General features: G+C 37.4%; 1 protein-coding gene across 1 annotated transcript in view; it reads left to right on the forward strand.

The window, feature by feature from the left end:
* The window catches only part of LRBA (LPS-responsive vesicle trafficking, beach and anchor containing), an 874,405-nt gene that overhangs the window by 789,423 nt on the left and 64,653 nt on the right, over nucleotides 1-20,329 (forward strand). The window contains exons 48-50 of the mRNA XM_006884505.1: nucleotides 8,109-8,198; nucleotides 12,564-12,741; nucleotides 18,903-18,965. Coding sequence (XP_006884567.1) covers nucleotides 8,109-8,198; nucleotides 12,564-12,741; nucleotides 18,903-18,965 — 331 coding nt within the window. The remainder of the gene's footprint in view (nucleotides 1-8,108; nucleotides 8,199-12,563; nucleotides 12,742-18,902; nucleotides 18,966-20,329) is intronic.

Here is a 20,329-nt window from a genome sequence, read left to right on the forward strand (position 1 = left end):
GAATCCCAAAATCTCTGTAGATGTTCATTGAAATGAAAAATAAAAAACCTAAATTTAAAAAAAAAAAGGAGACTTCTGTTTTTCTCCTGAGGAGAAACCAGTGGATTTGAATCACTAGAGAGGCAAGGCCTTTTGTTTAGCAGCACAGCATGGTACACATCACACCGCCACCCCCCTTACAGATGTATTCTTAGTGTTCTATATTACCTCATTTAATCCTTCTTGTTATTGTTGTATCAGCATATCCTTACAAGTCAATAAATACCTATCATTTATTTTTATTTTTATTTTCTTTTTTAAAATTAGCAACTTGTTGTTTAATGTCTTATTGGACATTGCTGGGTTTGCTGAAATGAGATGGTAGCTCACTGGCTTCTTTTTTTCCTTAATGAATTTTTAAAATTATTATTTGATTAAGTTTTTTAATCTTCACTTTTAGATGAGGAAACTAAGACAGTGAGGGTTAAGTAATTTCCCAAAGTCATTCAGATAATATATGATAAAGCTCAGATTTGAATCCCGGGCATATTACAGACTGGTATGCTTGGGCTTCATGTGAGGAATTTGGATGAAACAATTTTAACCAGACATATGATTAAATTTGCAGCTTCAGATTTTATTTCTTTACAAGTCCAAATATAGTCAGCTCCTGAGATGAAAGATGAAGGTAGCAAGCTCATACAATATTTTTGGTCATTGTAGGATAAAGCAAGCTCATATATTATTTTTGGTCGTTGTAGGATAAAGCCTTACATTAGCAGTAAAAATGAAATTGCTAAAGTATGAACACTCATATTTTGTTGAATCTGCATTGTTCATCAGCTAGGGGGCTTTTAAAAAAGTTCAGGTCAAAGGTAGGTATGCCTAGATGATCCATACCTTTTTAATCTATGAACAGATCATCCAGGAGGCTGGGCTTTATGAGGAGGAATATGTCATCAGGATTGTAGGAAGACTCATCAGCCATCTATATTATGCAAATTATACACTCTTGCTTGCTGAAACTGAGGCAGACCTGAAGCACTTGCTGCAGAAGGTCAAGGACTGTGATCTTCAATATGGATTGAAGCTCAACATTAAGAAGACAAAGATTCTCACTACTGAGCCAATTGGCAGCAACATGATAAATGGAGAAGAGATTGAGGTTAACAGTTTCAGTTTGCTCGACTCTACAGTCGGCACTCTTGACATCAGCAGTCAGGAAATCAAAAGACAAATTTCACTGGGAAAATCTGTTGTCAAGGACCTCTCCAGAGTACTGAGAAACAGTTATGTCAGTCTAGAGACGAAGGTGCACCTGATCCAGGGCATGGTCTTCACAGTTACTTACTATGCATCAGAGAACTGGGCAATGATTAAAGAAGACAGACGGACTGATGCATGTGAGTTATAGTGCTGGAGAAAACTCTTGAGCATACAATGGACCTCTAAGAAAACTGTCTTGGAGAGGGGGAAACCAAGTTTCTCCTTGGAGGCTTGAATTTTAAAGCTCTGTCTCACATACTTTGAGCACATGGCCAGGAGGGACCAGTCCTTACAGAAGGACATCATGCTTGGAAGAGTGGAAGGACAGCGCAGGAGAGGAAGAGCCAGGATGCTATGGATTGATAGAGTAACTGGGGTAATGCGGGTGTGTTGGTGTCAGTGAGACTGGGTCAGGATAGGTAGGGCAGGCCTCGGAGCTCTTGTACATAGGATCACTATGGGTCACAGGTGACTCATCGGCACATAACAACAACAGATGAGAAAGAGGGTTAAGGGATTTATTATCAAGCTGGAGCTTGAGTCCAAACAGAAGACTCTTAAGGAAAGGCTAGACAATCTGCTTCTCAACAACAAGCCACTGAAAATCTGTGGAACACAGTTCTAAGCAACATACATGGAGTTGCCAGGAATCAAGATGGACTCCTTGACTACTGGTTTTTCATTTTTGTTGCCAACAACTCAAATTTACATAGTAAAGCATTATTTTTAAAGATTTTCACGTTGTCTTTAGATGTTTGAAGACTTTGAAAGGTTATTATCTAATCTGTATTGAATAACAGAACTTAAATTCTAATGTTGAGACAGAATAATTAAATGACTTTAACATGACCTGAAAAGGCCTTTTCCTAAAAAAAAACAGGTCTTTTCCTGTACTTGTAACTATGTATCAGATATGTGTTTAATATCCAAAAAAAGAAAAAAAATCCTACATATCAGCAACAGAAACACAACCGTCTAATTTAAAACACTGGTCCGAGGAATTGAAATAGATATTTCTCCAGAGATTATATATAGATAGGTAACAAGCACGTAGGAAGCTTGGTGCCCTAGTGATAAGAAGCTGTGCTGCAAATTCAACAGCATTTGATTTGAATCCTCCAGCTCCTCCACAGGAGAAAGATGGGCAGTCTCCTCCTTTGTGATTAACTGCTTTGAAAACCCGTTGGAATGTCAGCTGTGGGTTGGTTTTAACTTGATGGCACACAGATACAACAAAAATGAACACATAAAAAGAATCTCAACTTTTTTGTCATTATGAAAATGCAAATCAGAATCACAGTGAGATGTGAGTCTCATTCACATTAGGATGACTGTTATCTGAAAAAATTAAAAAATAACACATACTAGTGAAATGTGGAGAAATTAGAGTCTTTATGTGAATTAAAAATTATAGAGCCAGTATGAAAAAGTTTGACTAGTCCTCAAAAAAGTTTATAATAGAATCACCTTTTGATACAGAAATTCCACTACCAGATTTTGATCCCATACACAGTCCCATTCACCAGTTTTATCCTCTTTTGATTATATACTTCTGGCTGTATTTGTCAGCCTCTTTATAGTATAAGCTAGGCCTTTTAAGTTTGAGTCCTACTTTGTTTTCTATAATCTTTATAGCTTTTTGCTTTACCCTTATGTCTATGATATACCTCGAGTTGATTTTTGTGTCTAGTGTGAGATGTAGATCCGTCTTCAGCTTTCTGCAGTGTTGCCAAAACCATTTGTTGAAGAAGTTATTGTTTCCCCATTAGATAGGTTTTGTTTCTTTGTCAAATACCAGTTGCCAATTGATAGATGGGTTAACTTCTGGGTTCTGGATTCTGTTCCATTGGTCTGAGTGCCTGTCATTGTACCAGTAGCATACTGTTTTGGTTATTAAAGGTCTATGGTAGATTTTGAGATCAGAGAGTGTTATGCCTTCCACTTAATTTTGTTCTTCACACATGCTTTGCTTATTTGAGGTCTCTTTCCTTTCCAAATAAACTTGACAATTATATTTTCTATCTTTTTAAAAACAGAATTTGCTATTTGCATGAGTATTGCTTTAAACATCTAGATTGATTTTGGTAGGATTGTCATTTTCACTATATTGAATCTTCCTATCCATAAACAGTGAAGATTTTTCCACTTATATAGGTCTTTTTTTAAAAAATTAATTTCAATGAACATCTACAGAGATTTTGGACTTCATTCATCATTGCCCTTTTCTCTCCCCCCCACCCCCCAGTTCGTTCCTCTCATTGAAAAGCAAAAGAAAAACTCCTTCATTGGTATACAATCCACCCCCACCCCGAGTATACTCCACTCTGCAACCCTCATTCCGGACTCTTATGATAATCATAATGCCATAAAATATATTACTTTTAAACTGTTCTCTCCCTCATCGGCTTCAACGCATTAAACATAATTTATCCAGTTCATTATGCTGAGTGAAATATCTCAATCACAAAAGGACAAATACTTTATGGTGCCACTGTTGTAGAATGAGGCTGACATCAGGGTGGAGGTAAGACTGAGAAAAACTGGATAAATTATATAGATCTTTTATCAGGGTTTCCACAAGAAAAAGACTGATAACACAACTAATGGGGAAAAGACATGGAAAGACTTTTCATAGCGGTTGACATTTGTATGGCCAACAGGCAAATGAAGAAATGCTCAACATCACTGGATAAGAGAGATGCAAATCAAAACTACAGTGAGATGCCATCTCACCCCAGTAGCAGTGGCAAAGTTTAACAGGACAGAAAGCAGTAAATGTTGTAGAGGAGGTAGAGAAACAGAAATTCTCATCAACTTTTGATGAAATTGTGAAGTGGTACAACCACTCTGGAAGGCAGTTTGGCATTTCCTCAAAAAGTTGAACATAGAAATTCCATATGATCCACCTATTCCAGTACTAGGAATATATCCTAAGGAAATTAGAACCGAGACACAAACGGAGATATGTATACTAATATTCATAGCAGCATTATTCATAATTCCAAGAACATGCAAACAGCCCAAATGTCCAACTACAATTGAATGGACTGAGAAATTGTGGTGTATTCACACGATGGAATACACTCAGGAGAAAAGATTTTGAAAGTCACTGCATACCTTGGAAGAGACAGGAGAGCATTATGCTGAGTGAACTAACTCAGTCTCATAAGGAAAAATACTGCATAAGAAACAGATAACTAATAAAATGTGTATTGGGGCTAAAGGGGAAAGGGGCTAGATCAGAGTGGTGAGGATAGGCTGAGGGGAAATTACAGGGTTATACTGTTTGGTTGATGGTAGGAGGGGATAAAATAAATGGGAAATAATCTGTCAGGGATCTTAAAAGTGGGATAATGGTGGGTTTAACTCAATGATGATTCATTTTCTAAAACATTGTCGGAACAGTTGTATGAAATATAGTGTGAATTGAAGGATTATGAAATATAAAGTAGACAAATTTTGTAAGCAAATAAATAAAGATTTACAACATTGAATACTTTGTGGGGCAGTTCTGTCTTATATGGTGCACTTGACGGCAGTGGGTTTGGATTGGAAATATTTTTTTAAGTTGAATGTTAATTTCCTTTTTATAGAAACTAGATATAGCAAAGTACCCACATCGTAAATTTCAGAATTAAATTATTTAAGATAGTAAAAGTTCTGGGCAAATAGTTAAGTGCTAAATATACATAGAAAAGTTCATTAAGTGCTAAATACTGTTTTTAGCAGCTTTCAATGAATGTATTTTGACTACGTACTTGTTGGTACCATTAAGTTGAAACCAACTCCTAGCTGACCTTTCAGTGCATTTTCAGAGGCAATAAAATTGCCCACCTTTCTACCACATAGCTTTCTACCATCTGGTGGATTTGAACTGTCTTTGGATTGGCAATGCAACTCTTTACCACTAGACCACCAGAGTTCCCTTACTATATAGTAAGCATCTAACTTGTGCCATGTCATTTTCTATGTTCTTTATATACAAGTTATTTCATATGTAAGACAATTATTTTCTACATTTTACAGCAGGGGAAAAAATAGAAGCTTAGAAAAGCTCATTTATCCTACACTGCATAGCTCGTAAATGGTGTAAATTCATAGTTAGAATATGGCCTGTTTGACTTTACAACCCATGCTGATTTCACCTTACCTCTCAGCTTGTATAATGGGGTGCTTTTTAGTCTTTTCTGTCTGGGAAAAGCTTAAGGCATTCCTTGACATTATTGTCCAGAATAACCTCCTCAATATTGGGAAAGGAGATGTTCAGCAATAAGAGGAAGACCCTCAATGATGAGGACTGACACAGTGACTGCAACAGTGGACTGTGAAAATGGCCTAATATTGGACAGAATTACTGTGTGTTGCTCATAGAGACCCTATGAGTCCTGGTCAACTCCACAGCACTTAAACTAACCTCCTTTAGAAGTTACACTGAGTCATCCACTTCATCAACCTATTAGTCAGTGCCAGTGTCCTGCTTCTTTATTAGGAATACATGCTCACACAACACAGACATCTAGTGACGCTCTACAAACTGATTGATTACATAAGTAAATGGGTGCTATCATTGTTCCGTATGGTCCTTGTTACGTTAGTGACATCTTCATTTTTTAAAGGAAACTATTACTGGATAATGAATATAGCTCCTTGCATATGATTTCTTAACTGCCTATGGTATGAGGGCCATACATGTAGGCTGTACTTTACATGTAGAAATTGGAAACATGTTTCCTTCAAGATTTAAAAAAAAAGATCAATATTGTCTTTTATGAATGTGAGGAACTTTTATGCTGAGGATTTAGCAACACTGATGGTTGTGGGAGGCTAGTTTTTTTATATCTGTACTTGATCCTGGCTTTTACATATACTGTTGTTATTGATTGATTGCATTTTAATTTCAAGAAAACAAAAATTCTGAACACTGAGCCAATAGGCATCATCATGGTAAATAGAGAAGAAATAAAAATTGTCAATGACTTAATCTTGCTTAGATTCTCAGTCAATGCATGTGGCACCAATAGCCAGGAAATAAAAATATGTATTGTGTTATGAGTTCTGGTAGCATAGTGGCAAGAAGGTATGCTGCAGTCCCAAAGGCACATGGTTCAAGGCCACTACCTACTCCATTGGAGGATGGGAAGTCTCATGTCATGCAATTAACTGCCTCTGAAAACCCACCATACGGTTAGCAATAGGTTGTTTACAACTCTACAGTACACAACAAAAACAGCATTGGAAAAGTTTACTGTCATGGACTTTTACAAAGTGCTGATAAACAAAGATGTCATTTTGAAGACTGAGTTGTACCTGATCCAAATCATGATCTTTAAATTACTTTCAATACATCTGAAAGTTGGACAATGAATAAGAATTGCAGAACAAGAATGGATGCCTTTGAGTTACGATATTGGAGGAGAGCACTAAATATCCCATGAACTGCCAAAAGGACATGCAAGTATGTCTTTGTAAAGGAGTAGTCCAGGGGCTCCTTGGAGGCAAGGGTCATGGAACTTCATCTCATATACTTTAAGTATGCTGTTAGAAGAGGGAAGAAGACATCATGCTTGGAAAGAGCAGGGTCAGCAAAGGAAGGGAAGACCTTCAATGAGATTAATTTACCCAGTGACTGTATGGGCTCAAGTGTGTCAGAGATGATGAGGACGGGACAGGACAGGGCAAGGGGCAGGTCCATTGTTCATAGGGGTGTCGTGAGTTCTAGTCAGCTCAGCAGCACCCAACACCAACTGCTGAGTCCGAATTGACTCATAGGTGACTCTCCTGTAGGTTTTCTGAGACTGTAAATCACATGGGATAAGATTGCCCATCTTTCCCTTGCAGAGCACTGATAGATTTGAGCCATATGTCTTTGGGTTGTCAGTGCAATTCCTTAGCATGCCATCAAATTGACTCCAATCATAGTGATTCTATGTACCAAGGAATAAAACACTTTCTAGTCTTGCACCATTCTCACAGTCTTCACTCTGTAGCATCTGTTAATTCACTCAATTTTGGGATATAATAGTGAAGATTCTTGCTCTTTTGGAGCCTGTATTTTAGTGGAGGAAGAAAGGTCTAAGTAAGTAAACAAATCAGGCAATTTAAGACAATGATAGCATCTGTCATTCAGTAGATTATCCCAATAAAGAAATTGGGAAGCGAACATCTATGCAAGGTGTATTGGAGAACCACACAGATGTATGGGGATGCAAGGTGCATGCACATATCTGTTATGAGCAACACACACTTTTCCTATGTTAGACCCTGTTTTAACCATCTCATACTTGGATACAGCATATGCTTTTTTACGTTGTTGTTGTTGTTGTTGTTGTTGTTGTTTAGCCACTAGGTTCACAGAGACTGTCAATAATAATACTCTTCCTCTGGCAAAAAAAAAAAAAAAGGTATTACCAACCCATTTTCACAGGTTCTATGTTTCTTTTCTTCCTGCTTCCCACTTTCCAAATTGCAATGGTGCTTAGAATGAAAGCAGCAATAGGTTTCCTCTATACTTGTAAAAGATTAGCTTTTAGTCATTAGGGATGATGCAAGCAGGAAAACCAAATGGACGAAAACAGACATGAAGCCAAAAGGGACAATTTCTGATTGTAATAGCTGGTTTCTGTTTCATATCACTGAACAAGATGAGAAAGTTTTGCAGGGTTTTATAAAAACGGCTTCCATGGTAAAGGATGACCTCACACTCAGTGCCCTTGCCAGGTGCTTCGCCTCACTGTGAACACACAAGGTTGGTTTTCAACATGAAACAAGCCAGAAGTATGGACTGACATTTCAGGTAACAGCTGTGGCTCTATGGCCTGTAATTAACACCTCTTAACCCTCAAACTTGCCCATGGTTTTTTCAGGCTGTTGAAGCTCAAATCCGAAGTTTTGGACAGACGCCGTCTCAGCTGCTTATAGAGCCCCATCCTCCCAGAGGTTCTGCCATGCAAGCGGTAAGGCCTTAGACTCTCTTTCTTGCCTCTCTCTCAAACTGCACTTGACACTCCAAACAGTCTTTCTTTGTGCTTAAGATTCTCTGCCTCATCTGGGCAGCTCTCCTGTTCTTCTTATGCAATGTCTGCCAGCAACTCCCGTGGAGCCTCAGAGAAGGTGAATGTAGCTCTGGTGCACTAGCATTTAATCAGCTCACATTTGGTATTGCAGGATGAGAAGGTTCAAAATTGTTACAGATCCTCACTGCACAGAGGAAGAAGGCCAGACACAAGAGTAAATCTGTTTTCTGACTTGATCTTCTGGCTTTCTAGATTACTCTTTTTATTGGTTAATTTTTTGGACTGTTTGCTTTTACATCCCATGTGAAAACATGTCTTTCAATTTGAGACTTTTAAGACTAATTCTAATATGTAGATAATATTAAGGACCTAAAACCATGAGGTTTAGGTCTGTTGTACATAGGGTCACTATGAGTCGCAAGCGACTCAATGGCACATAACAGCAACCATGATGTAAGGAAGAGGTGGTCTCTATCTACCAAAACATCTAATGCATAGTGCTTCAAACTGTAATTCATTACTACGTTGATTCTGAGGGTTGGCTGGGTATTTCTTGTGTCCTTTTCATGTTTATACATTTGTGCATGGCTAGAGGATGGTCTGGAAGCTGGAAGTCTTATTCTGTGTTATGTAATTCTCAAGGAGGTTAGGCCAGGCCTCCTACTCCTCTCATTGCAGGAATAGTACTAGAATAGTATGAAGACAGATATGGCTAGGTTTCTTGAGGCCCAGCTTCTGAAAGCACACGCCATCAATTCTGCCACATTCCATTGGCAAAGGAAGTCACAAAGCCAGCAAAATCAAGGGGTAGTGAAGTACATACTTGAGCCACAAAATGTTACAACCATTTTACTTTTATAATTCCTAGTATTTCAAAGGGGAAACTTTTCAATGAGATTTTTAAAATAACAACACAATAAGAGCTACTGAATTACATGATAAAAATAAATATTATTTTAAAAACAGCCTCTTAAATGTTTTTCTTGATTTGCCCCCCATAAAAATAGTTGCCTATTAACTGTTTTAATTACGAATAGACTAAGAGATCTGTTTTTATAAATAGACTAAACCCTTTAAGATGGATTCTCATTTTGTTTGTGGCTTAGAGATGGTTCACTTCTGTCAGATTATGGGAAGGAGAGGGTGGTAGTTAGGGGAGTAAGAAATAGAGATGTGAGCCTGTCTGTGTATGTTTGTCCTCCTTTTTCTAACCATTTCATCATCTTCTCTGTGGTTTTGTTTTCCTTTTGCCCTCTCTTTTTATATTTTCTTTCAAAGCTTTTATTCCGTCTTTCCCTTAGTAGGAAATTTGGCCATAATAATAAACTGAAAGCATTTTTAATCAATTTGTGACACCTTTTGCCCTAAGTGTTTTGAAAAGGCTGAAATCAGACTTAGAGGAACATGAATGGTGAGTTTAGTTGACATAGCCTACACAAAAGCAAATATTTAACAAGAATAGTGGAAGGTGGTTCCATAAAAATGTAAGAAGGATTTCTGTTTGGACATTGAAGATAGGTTTAGTAATAACTTGTCAGTGATAGTCAGCCTGCTCTTGGTTCTGGCTGACAGAAGCCTCTGCACTGTTCTAGTGACTTTCTGCTTGGGTCACTGCACAACCTTGGTCACTGAGGCAGCGAGGGAATTCCCACTGCCAACCCTCTCTCCACATCAAAAGGATGACTGGTTCATTGAGACAGATTAATTGTACTATCCCTCAGGTGGTTAGGCTGGAAAGCACAGACTTATATAAGAACCAGAGACCATCTTTTTCCTTCTCTCTGTCCTCTGAATTTGGTTTCCAACTTGTACAGCTTCTATTTTCCATCATAAACTTATGTGATAGAAACGAAAGTCACATCAGAAGAAAAATCTGAGTTGTCAGCAAACATACACTTGATCTGGGAAAATGGAATGAAAGCTGTGTAGCAGTTTTCTGGCTCCCTACCTCAGTGTTGAATGGCAGAGGCACCCAAAGTAGATAAAGAATTGTTTCTTGTTCTTTCAGCTCTATTTTGCCATTGTTTGGCTGATGCTGTGACCACCATTGCAGCCCAGCCCAGTATGGAATATGTTTTTTCTCCTTTCTAATGTTTCTCATTTTGTACTTCTTGGATCTGGAGCTCCCAAGCAAATGCCCTGCTGCTTGCCTGCATTGGGAATTATAGTCAGGATGGGGCTAGAGGAACAGACCTGAGGTACAGACTGTCGCAGGAGGACAGAGAGCATGTTCTACATATGGCATCTGCAGCCTGCTGTGCAGAGTGGCTTGCCTTGGCCACGTGACTAGAAGTCAGCCCACCAGAGTCATAATGTAAACAAGACGTTCTTCTGACACATTTGGGATCCCCCACCCTTTTTTTGTAGGACATAAATATTGAAATTATTCAATCAGAGCTTTGATTATATTTACATTGTGAGGTGATATGCTAAAAATTATGTATTTTTTTTAGTGAGACTTTTTGATATAACTGAATCTTCTCAGAATTCATAAATTAACTTTAGTAAATATTATAAAATAACGTAATTGAAAATGAATCTCATTACTCTGAAATAATATCATTTTCCTTTTTCCCAGGCTTCTTAAAATCCTACAGACTATTTTGTTGTCTGCTGCTCTATTGTTTCTCATTTTACCCATTTCCACAGCCGTTATAAAACCATATGAAATATTTCTATAACAAAACATACATTACTGATATCAGGGGCTTTAAAAATTAAAGCACAATTGTTTATGGATTATTTTTACAAACAGATGAGTTACTTCGTCAGCTATCAGTGCACCCCATCACACACTCTTGCACACGCATGCACACACACACAAATATAGAAGAAATTAAAGCCACCTCGTGCTGCGTTAAGTGCATGAGCCATAATATACACCAGGTGTAGTAATTAGCAGGCACACGAAGCCTGCCTATTTGTCTGGTTTTGCTGCTGTTACTGTATCCCCCTGTGTTTTCACACCATCAGATAGTTGGATTTAATTGAGGCCACATCAGATGAGGCATTACTGACACCTTTAATTGAATGAGCATCCAGGGAGGATTAACTCATAATATTGATTGGCTTTTAGCCACTTGCTCAGAAGGGTGTCTGGGTAGCTTATTAGTTGCCTTTATTTACACCTTTATGCAAAGAGTGCAAATAGGAATTCTTAGTGCAATATGTTTTCCTAAGTACTCTTAATAACTTTTTTAAAAGGACTGATAATAAAAATGCAAATTTGTTTAATTTTTTATTAGCAGTTCTGAATAAATATGTGTTAAATATATGTGTCTACACATTTACATATACCTGGTGTTTTGAAATATGGCACTCGGGAAGCAGCCAGAAGCACTTCATCAAAGTGTTCTAATTCTGAATGATACTAATCAGCTATTAGAAAATAGACATAGTAGACGAGAATGGCTGAAAATGTACAGTGCAATTACTGTATGATGGCATACTACCACAAAGTAGAAATAAAGCCCGTAAATCAAAGTATTGGTCTATGTGTCTTATATTATGATATAGGGGCTGCAGGAACATTTCAAATCCTTAGTAGTCTTTTAAGATTGCTTGCCAATAATTAGAAGAGAGAATATTTTGCTTAACAGCTTGAATTTCTGCTTTTCGAAGGAAAATTTTTTTTTTTAAGTTTTGAACCTTCTTTTTTTTTAGATCAAGACAGAAAAAGGGACATCTAGATTATTTCTCTTTTATTGTCTTTATTCCTACCTATAGCAGGAAGCAGTAGCATTTGCATTATAATAGAGTAACATTTATGACTTGGTACACTATATAATTATATTGTTTTTACATTTAATTATGCATCACTTTGAAACACCTTTATAATTAAGTTTGTATATCACATCTGTAAATTATTTCTCTTCTGTAATAATGAACGCTGACGGTTGTTTATAGATATATTTGTTTAATTATCTTTTTATTTCATTGTCAAAATCTTTGTGCTAACTCAACACAACTTTCGGTGATCTTTAGAAATTACTTTGGCTTGCTTTAATGGCTATTGCATATTCTCATTCTGTGGCTTTTTAAAACATCCTCTTAATGTATGTATGCTGGTTCATTCACCAAAAAATTTCAACAAATGACATACATGAAAAAGAAGCAGATTGCAGTTGCTGTTTCTATAAGCTTTGTTGCATACTCTACCTTCATTTGCAGCGGTGTTAACATGGTCTTCCTCTTCTTTTCCTGCTCCCTCTCTCCGTCTCGTCTTTGTCCTTTTTTGTGTGTGTGTGTGTGTGTGTGTGTATTTGGTTTCTTGTCATGCCCACTCAACAGTATCTCCTCCTGCAGAGTCCCTTGATGTTCACAGACCAAGCCCAGCAGGATGTTATCATGGTCCTAAAGTTCCCTTCCAACTCCCCTGTCACTCACGTGGCAGCCAACACCCAACCTGGTTTGGCAACTCCTGCTGTGATCACAGTCACTGCTAATAGACTGTTTGCCGTGAACAAATGGCACAACCTTCCTGGTAAGTAAAGAAACATAATTTTAAAACAAACTACATGCTCAATACTGTATAAAGAAATTGTATCATCCTTTGAAATGTGTTCTACCTCAAATTTAAGCTTTTAGTTCCCACATATTATGAATCAAATGATTAATAGCGTCAAAGACTTGAAGTCCCATATGAGCCATCTGGTACAAATGTTGAAGCATAAACTATTCCTTGGCATCTGGTGGTTTGTTTTTATTCCTCAGAGATAAATATTGTTGTAGTATAATAATGTTCCATATTATGCCCATAAATAATATAAATTTTTTATTCATCAGATGTTCTGCTTTTTGTTCTCATTCATTTACTTATCAAACACTTCTGATTGTCAACAGTATGCTATAAATTGTGCTTTTTGTCCATGGCATTGTGTCATTTGGTATGGATGGTAGAAAAACATTTAAATTATACTGGTAATGCATACTCATCAAGTGCACGAAAATCTTTTCAGTGCTCAGCAGCCCATTGCTGTTGAGTTAATTCTTACTCATACTGACCTCATAGACAGAGTAGAAACTGTCTCACAGGGTTTCCAAAGCTGTAATCATTACAGGACCAGACCACCACATCTTTTTCCTTCATAGTCACGAGTGGGTTTGAAATATTACTGTTTTGGTTAGCAATCGAGTATTTATTTCCCCACTGCACCACCACCAGAGCTCCTTAATAGTCATGGTAATTAAAGAGACAAGGTACTGAAATAAGCATTAGAATCATAAAGTAAATGAGCTTGTGGAAGCATTAAAGTTCGTCATGTCCAGCCTATTTTCTACCAGTGAAGATACTGAGCTCAAAAGAGCCTCCTTTAGTCAGGGTTATTTGAACACAGATTTTAGGATAACTCCTGTGATTTATTGCTTCTGATTAGAGTAGGAATGTTAGAATTTAGTAGTGTTCATTTTGGCCACTGTTTAGAATTTTAAATTATTTTTTTAAGATGAAATAAGACAACCTTCTTTCAAAGTCTTGGAGATCATCGGCCTTTTCTTTCCCCTAACCAAAACCATTTTTAAGAGTGGTTACTATACATTTGCAATACTTGTTAACTCACCATTAAATCTGTAAAGTGTGTGAAACACTGCTAATTATAGTACATGAAATGGTAAAAAAAATTACGTTCTTGAAGAGGACTCTTATGCCAAATTAAATGCAAGAGTTTTATAACTTACTCTTAGAATTTAGAGCTTAATTGAATTGACATCCAGACAAAACCGTAGTATACTGACTGTACTCAATTAGGTACATGTGAGGAAGACTTTGTGTGTTTGTTGTCAGAATGTAAATATAGTCATATTCCTGGCTATTGGATAATGAGAGGGTAAAAGCCCCACAATGCCAGTATTTGCTTAGAGAACAAATGTGAGAAAAACTGGAGATAAGGGAAGACTGAGGCAGATATATAGCAACTTAAAGTCTTCTTATTCCTTCATGTGAGCTTTTCTTCAGTGGAAGAATGTATGCACAAATGACATATATTTTAGCTGTCTTTGTGTACCTTTGAGTTGGATCTGACTCTTAGCTGACCCACCAGCAGGTTTTTAGAGACAGTAAATTGCATGAGAGGAGATTGCCCATCTTTTCTCATGCAGACCTCCTTACCTCTTGGCCACCATAAGTCTCTTAAAGAAGTGTTACTTTAAGGAGGAAAGTTATCCAAATAAATACCATTTGTTAGAAGACATTCTTGCTGGTTGTGTATTTTATCAAATATACCAGAGGATTTACCTACTCTCTCAGTTAAATCTTGACAAAGCCACCAGTGATGGTAACATTAGGACCACCACAAATCCTGAGAGGCTTTGTGAAAACACTCAAAAAATTTTCCAGCCTAAACTAAGTGACAGGAAGCTCTAGTGGATGCTCTAGGGAGCTCAGGTGGCTTTAGTGGTAAGGAGTTGTGCTCCTAACCCAAAGGCAGGTCTGTTTTGCAGGAGAAAGATGGGTAGTTCTCTCTTCCTGTGTGATTTACAGCCTCTGAAAACTCATTAGAAGATCAGTTAATCAGCCAAAAGGGAGTTGACTTCAACTCTACTTGATGATACATAACAACAACAGAAAAAAAGTAAAGTGACAGCATATGAGGCATATGGAAGGAGGACAAACGTATTTAACTGCTAGAAAGTGTTTGCCCACGCCCTGTTGTTAACTTAACACTAGCCTAGCAAAGAGCAGGCCCAGCAAGGGCTACCAAGACTCTTGGTGATAATCCATTGTAATGTACACATTCTAAGATTGGTGCCTTGGATTGCTGCTCCCCTTTTGAGTAAGCCTAGGTCCCCGAGTGAAAAGCCTCATTAGTACTTGTGGTCAGATGGTTTCTACCCCACTCTCATTTTCCTCTGTTGTTGTTGTGTGCCATCAAGTTAGAAGTGACCCTTACTAACTCTCTAGCAGATTTTCAGAGGCAATGAATCACAGGAGAGGAGATGTCCCAGCCTTCTCCCACAGAGCAGCTGGTGGATTCTGCCGAGTACCTTCATTCTTCTTAGAAGTATGGTAAAGTGAATTTTGGTTAGGATGGCTCAATCAGAGTCGATCTGTGATACATCCAGCAGTTCCTAGCCCAGATTAGCACTTACCTAAGGTAAGAGCTTAAGGGTCTACATATATTCTGTCAATTCTTGGCCAATAATTCTTCATGAACTTTACTCTGTGTCTAGAAAACTGCTTTGTGACACTAGTGGCTTCTGTCCCCACTTTACAATTATGGCACAGCAACTAGTCATCAGATAAAGATCAAGAAGAAGAATATAAAAAAAGAATTATTATGGGAACCCACAGCAAGCTGTATTTCTAGATTGTGATTTTCCATTTAGAGCCACAGGTACAAATGTTAAACATCCATTGTTAGTTAATCTATGCCTCTTCTTGTATGTTAACCCAAATCTGATCTCTTATCTATTCTAACCTTTACCTATCTGCATGCCTTGATTTAAAATAAACATCCAAAGTCCCTTCTTCAGTAGATAGCAAGGTCACTTTTTTTCTAAGGGACTTGTGATTTCTATATTTTGTTTCTAAGACAGTTAATTTCTGTCTTTTCTTTGAGTAATATCTAGGTCATAGTTGGGGGGGAAGGGAATCGCCTTTATCCTTCTTTCTCATTCATAAGACCTTGCAAAAATATCTCAGATGGGAGGGAGCAGCTAATATTTATTATAATATTTGTCAGCTATTATTGTCCAGTTTCTCAGTATTGTTCTAATTACTTTGTCTGTATTAGTTCACTTAACTCCATCAGCAGTCCTTCTATGTAGTTCTGTATTTAGGTGGAATCATACAGATAGCAATTTTTACCTGTCAAAAAGTCCAGGTGTTGAAACGTATATGGTTCCATTTGACCCATTTTACAGACAAGGAAACAAACACAGAGGTTACGTGCTTAAGGTCAGACATTCATCTAGTGATAGAACTTGGATTTGAAACATAACAAAAATTATTAACCTTGGTAATATCTTACTGACAGTTTGGTTTTAATGTTTATACAATCCCAGATTCTCAGGGGAAAATTTTAAGGATATTAGTTTTAATGGGTGCTGTTGGTAAACAAGGACTACAGTGCATTTTCCCCAATCTTTGTCTCCAAGTGTCCTGTGATTTCTTAACTGGCCTTGTCAGTAATCAGCAAAAAGAGTGAGCCACTGCTTCATTTCATCAACTACTTTAGTCTCTTCTACACATTGTCTGAGGTTCTTAGGTCATTCATATCAAATTGCCACAAAATAGATATATTTAAGGAGTAGACGCTTATTATCTTACAAGTCTGGAGTCTGTTGTTATGTGCTCTCGAGTCGGAACCGACACACACCTGACCATGCTGTGAGTCTGTAAATCGCATGGGAGGTGATTACCCATCATTCTCCCACACGCTGAATGGTGGTTTAGAACTGAACTGCCTTTGTGTTGGCAGTGCAACTCTTTAACCATTAGCTTACCAGGGCTCGTTGTTTGGAGTCTAGAAGTTCAATTCAAGGCATTAGCCATACCAAGTCCTTCTGAGAACTGCTTCTCAGCTTCCAGCAGCTACCAGCATGCATTGGCATTTCTTTGCTTGTAGATGCATCTTTATCTGGTACTTTCCTCTTGTGTATGATTTTCTCCCTGGTTGTTCTCCTGCTTTATATGACACCACTAAAAAGGGGTTAGCGAGTTCTGGTGGTCTAGTGGTAAGAAGTTGCTGCAATCCCAAAGGTAAGCATTTAGAATCTACCAGCTACTCCATGAAAGAGAGATGGGCAGTCTCCTCCCATGCAATCAGACTGCCTCTGAAAACCTGTTTGTGGGTTGGTTCTTACTCAGTGGTATATAACAACAAAAAGGGATTAACACATTGCCGCAAATGACAGTAATACGTCAGAAGAAAAAAATGTGTTTCTAAGCATGGTTGTCAATTTAAAAGTGTGTGGCAGCGTGTTAAGGAGACCAAGAGGTGTGGTATGTAAGGAAAGAGGCTGCCAACTGAAAGGTTAGCAGTTCAAATCCACTTTTGAGTAGAAAGATGGACAGTCTTCTCCTGTAATGATTTACAGCCTTGAAAACAAAATCTGATGGAGTGTCACTTGATTTAATGACAATGGATTTCTGGTTTTAAAAAAAAAAGGATTAGGTCCTTTCCCTACTTCAGTATGACTGCTTACCATCACTGGTAACACTTAAAAACCCTTAAGCAAGATTCAAGAGAGAAAGGGCTCAGGATTCAGCATATCTTATTGAGGTACTTGATTGAATTCATGATAGCATTAAGTTATAATTTTTCATGCCTGTGTTGTATTTTTGCAAGTATTTTCTTAGTATCAGCAATTCTTTCATTATCCTTGAGCAGTCAGTGATAGCTGGGGAATGAGCCTTGGTGATACAGTAGGCTATGGGTTTCAAACCAGAATGTCAGTTGTTTGAACCAGCATCTATTCCAGGGATGTGAGTTGAGCTACTTTGCTCCTGTAAAGATTTACAGCTTAAAAAATTGTTAAAAAATTATAGCTTTTGAAACCCTAAAGGATAGTTGACTCCCAGCCATGAGTTTTGGCTTTGCTGAAAAATGGTGATACTGGTCTTAAAATAATCTATGAACTAATTAAATCCACCCCTTTTTATTTTCAACAACTCAAAGACAGATGTCCTAAAACTCATGGAACTTCTTAAACACATCTCTAACACTGACCAAGCTCTAATTTAAATGCTTGTGAGTCTGTAAAAGGCAGATACTGACCAGGAGAAGTGATACAGTCTTTTGGGAGAAAGTAGTTTGCATGAGGACTCAGACTCTGAACTCTAAAACTGGAAATATGACCTACTCTAAACCTTAAGGTTCAGATGTGCCAAGATTACCCAACTAGGCTATGGCAGCTTATGATTCTAAGCGTGTTTTCTGCTCTACAGCCTACAAAACCTCTTTTCAATTACAAATAAGTATGCCTGAATTTTTAGAACTGCTTTGAGAATTGAACAAGCTATTCTTACTTTAAATTGATCGTTGTTACTCATTTGCCTCTTAGAGTATTTTTAAATTAAAACCATGGCAATATTAAATATTAATAAAACTTTCTTTAAAACCTCAATCCAGTCTTTAAGAAAATATTTTGGCCAAATGCATCTAACTAAAACATTTATCTGTGGAGAGCTTTCTTTGTTTTTATTCAAACTTTCAATTGACTTTAAGTGATGGATGAAACACTAAACGTTCTCTGACTTCAAGCTTTCGCTCTCTCCATCATAAATTGACATTTTTGTGGATCCTTTGTGCTGTAGCATTCAAAACTGCCTTTTTAAGAAGTAACGAAAAAATAGTATTTGCTACAGTCAGCAGATGGTTGTCACATTTTGTTTTCAACGCGCTTTACCACTTAATTTTGTTTTGTTGCAGCATCAGAGGTTGCCAGTCAAGCATCTGCTATAGCTTATGTCCTAGGACTGGAGCCACTGCTGATGGCACATGTTCAGAACAGCACTAATCTAAAATAAATGTTTAATAAGCTAGCCATAAAAGCACCTGGATTTCTCTTTTCTTGAAATTTCACAAAACTGCATGAGCGATTTGGAGGTTGGAAACAATTCTACATAAGGTTTGACTTATGCATTTTTATGTAATTCAGTATATGAAAACTAATGTTCTTTTTTTAATCTTTTGTGAATTCCAGCTCATCAAGGTGCTGTACAAGACCAGCCATACCAGCTGCCAGTGGAAATCGATCCTCTCATAGGTCTGTCACTTCCTTCTCTCTTTGCGATTCATTAAGCTCTGTATGGTGGCCCTGAAGTGTAGATTACAGTTGTTTTTCACTTGCTGGTTGCTGGGAATGGAATTTTCCTGATAAACCATTTGCATGCAAATTGGAATGCAATGAGCTGTGGCTATGCTGGTATTTCATCAACTCCCCCTCGTTGGTTTGCCTAATTTGAACAGGCCTAGGACGTGTGTCACTGAAAATTAATATGGATGCTGTAATAATGTGTGATTGAGAATGCGCATGAAGTACTGTCAGGATAATATTGGATCTTTTCATCACTCAGACTTGTTGATGAGCAGGAGCGCGGCACGTTATGATGAATTGGTGCAGCGGTAATGTGATGGAGCTTCTTTGCTAGGAAAATTTTCATAATAACAGTGGGGTTCTTAGCAGCACTGTGTTGTGAAAAATAAAACTGGAGTGCCAGGGTTTCATCATTAAAGGAGATCAATCCTTTCTTCCTGGACCCTCTGTTCACTCTGAAGGGATTAATGTGCAATTGCAGAGCAGTTTCCAAGTTGAAATATATTGCCCAGCCAATGGCAGTGTTAAGATATTTGTATTCATTTTGCTAGGGCCCTACAGCCTAGTAAATTGCCACTGGAGGTTAAATTTGCTCAAGGGTGGGGAAAAAGAATAGGAAGGAGACCAGGAAAAGCCACTGGGACAAAATGAGCATCTGAAGCAGATTACTTAGAATTTTAATTGCTGCTATGCTTTTTGAGTTGGGTACATTGAAAATCTCTAGTTTAGCGTTTTTCATTCTTATGTGTGAGGATTTCAAACATGGCTTCACTAGAAATACTGAGACTTGCTAGTGAAGCTCTTACTCAGAAATTTTTAGAATTAAAACCATAATTGGTGTTTTGAGGTGATAGACTACCAGCGTAGTTATTTGGCTTACAATTTTGTCAGCTTTCCTGTCACAAATAATTTGTTAGAATTTTCAGGTTTTCCTGAATGAATGGACTTATTCTTTTAAAATCTAAGATGCTCCTTATGTGGATATAACTACTCTTTGTTTGTCTCTAAAACCACAGTTTCAAAAGTAAGTAAAAGAGGAACCATTTGCTGATGGACTGTTACTGAATAAAATAACCTTCAGTGCAAGCAAATTCTTTTTTTACTGCTTTACATATGAATAGAATTCCAAGAAGCATTTTCCTATTTGAAGAATAGGTGCATTAATAGTTCCTCAAGCTTGTTTTGCTTTGAGTAGATATGATTTGAGATATATATAGATTTATATGTATATATATATATACACACACATTACATATATACACACACATTACATATATATACACACATTACATATATATACACACATTACATAT

Source organism: Elephantulus edwardii, unplaced genomic scaffold, assembly GCF_000299155.1.
Source record: "Elephantulus edwardii isolate Elephantulus edwardi_28Jun2011 unplaced genomic scaffold, EleEdw1.0 scaffold00034, whole genome shotgun sequence".
Lineage (NCBI taxonomy): Eukaryota > Metazoa > Chordata > Mammalia > Macroscelidea > Macroscelididae > Elephantulus > Elephantulus edwardii.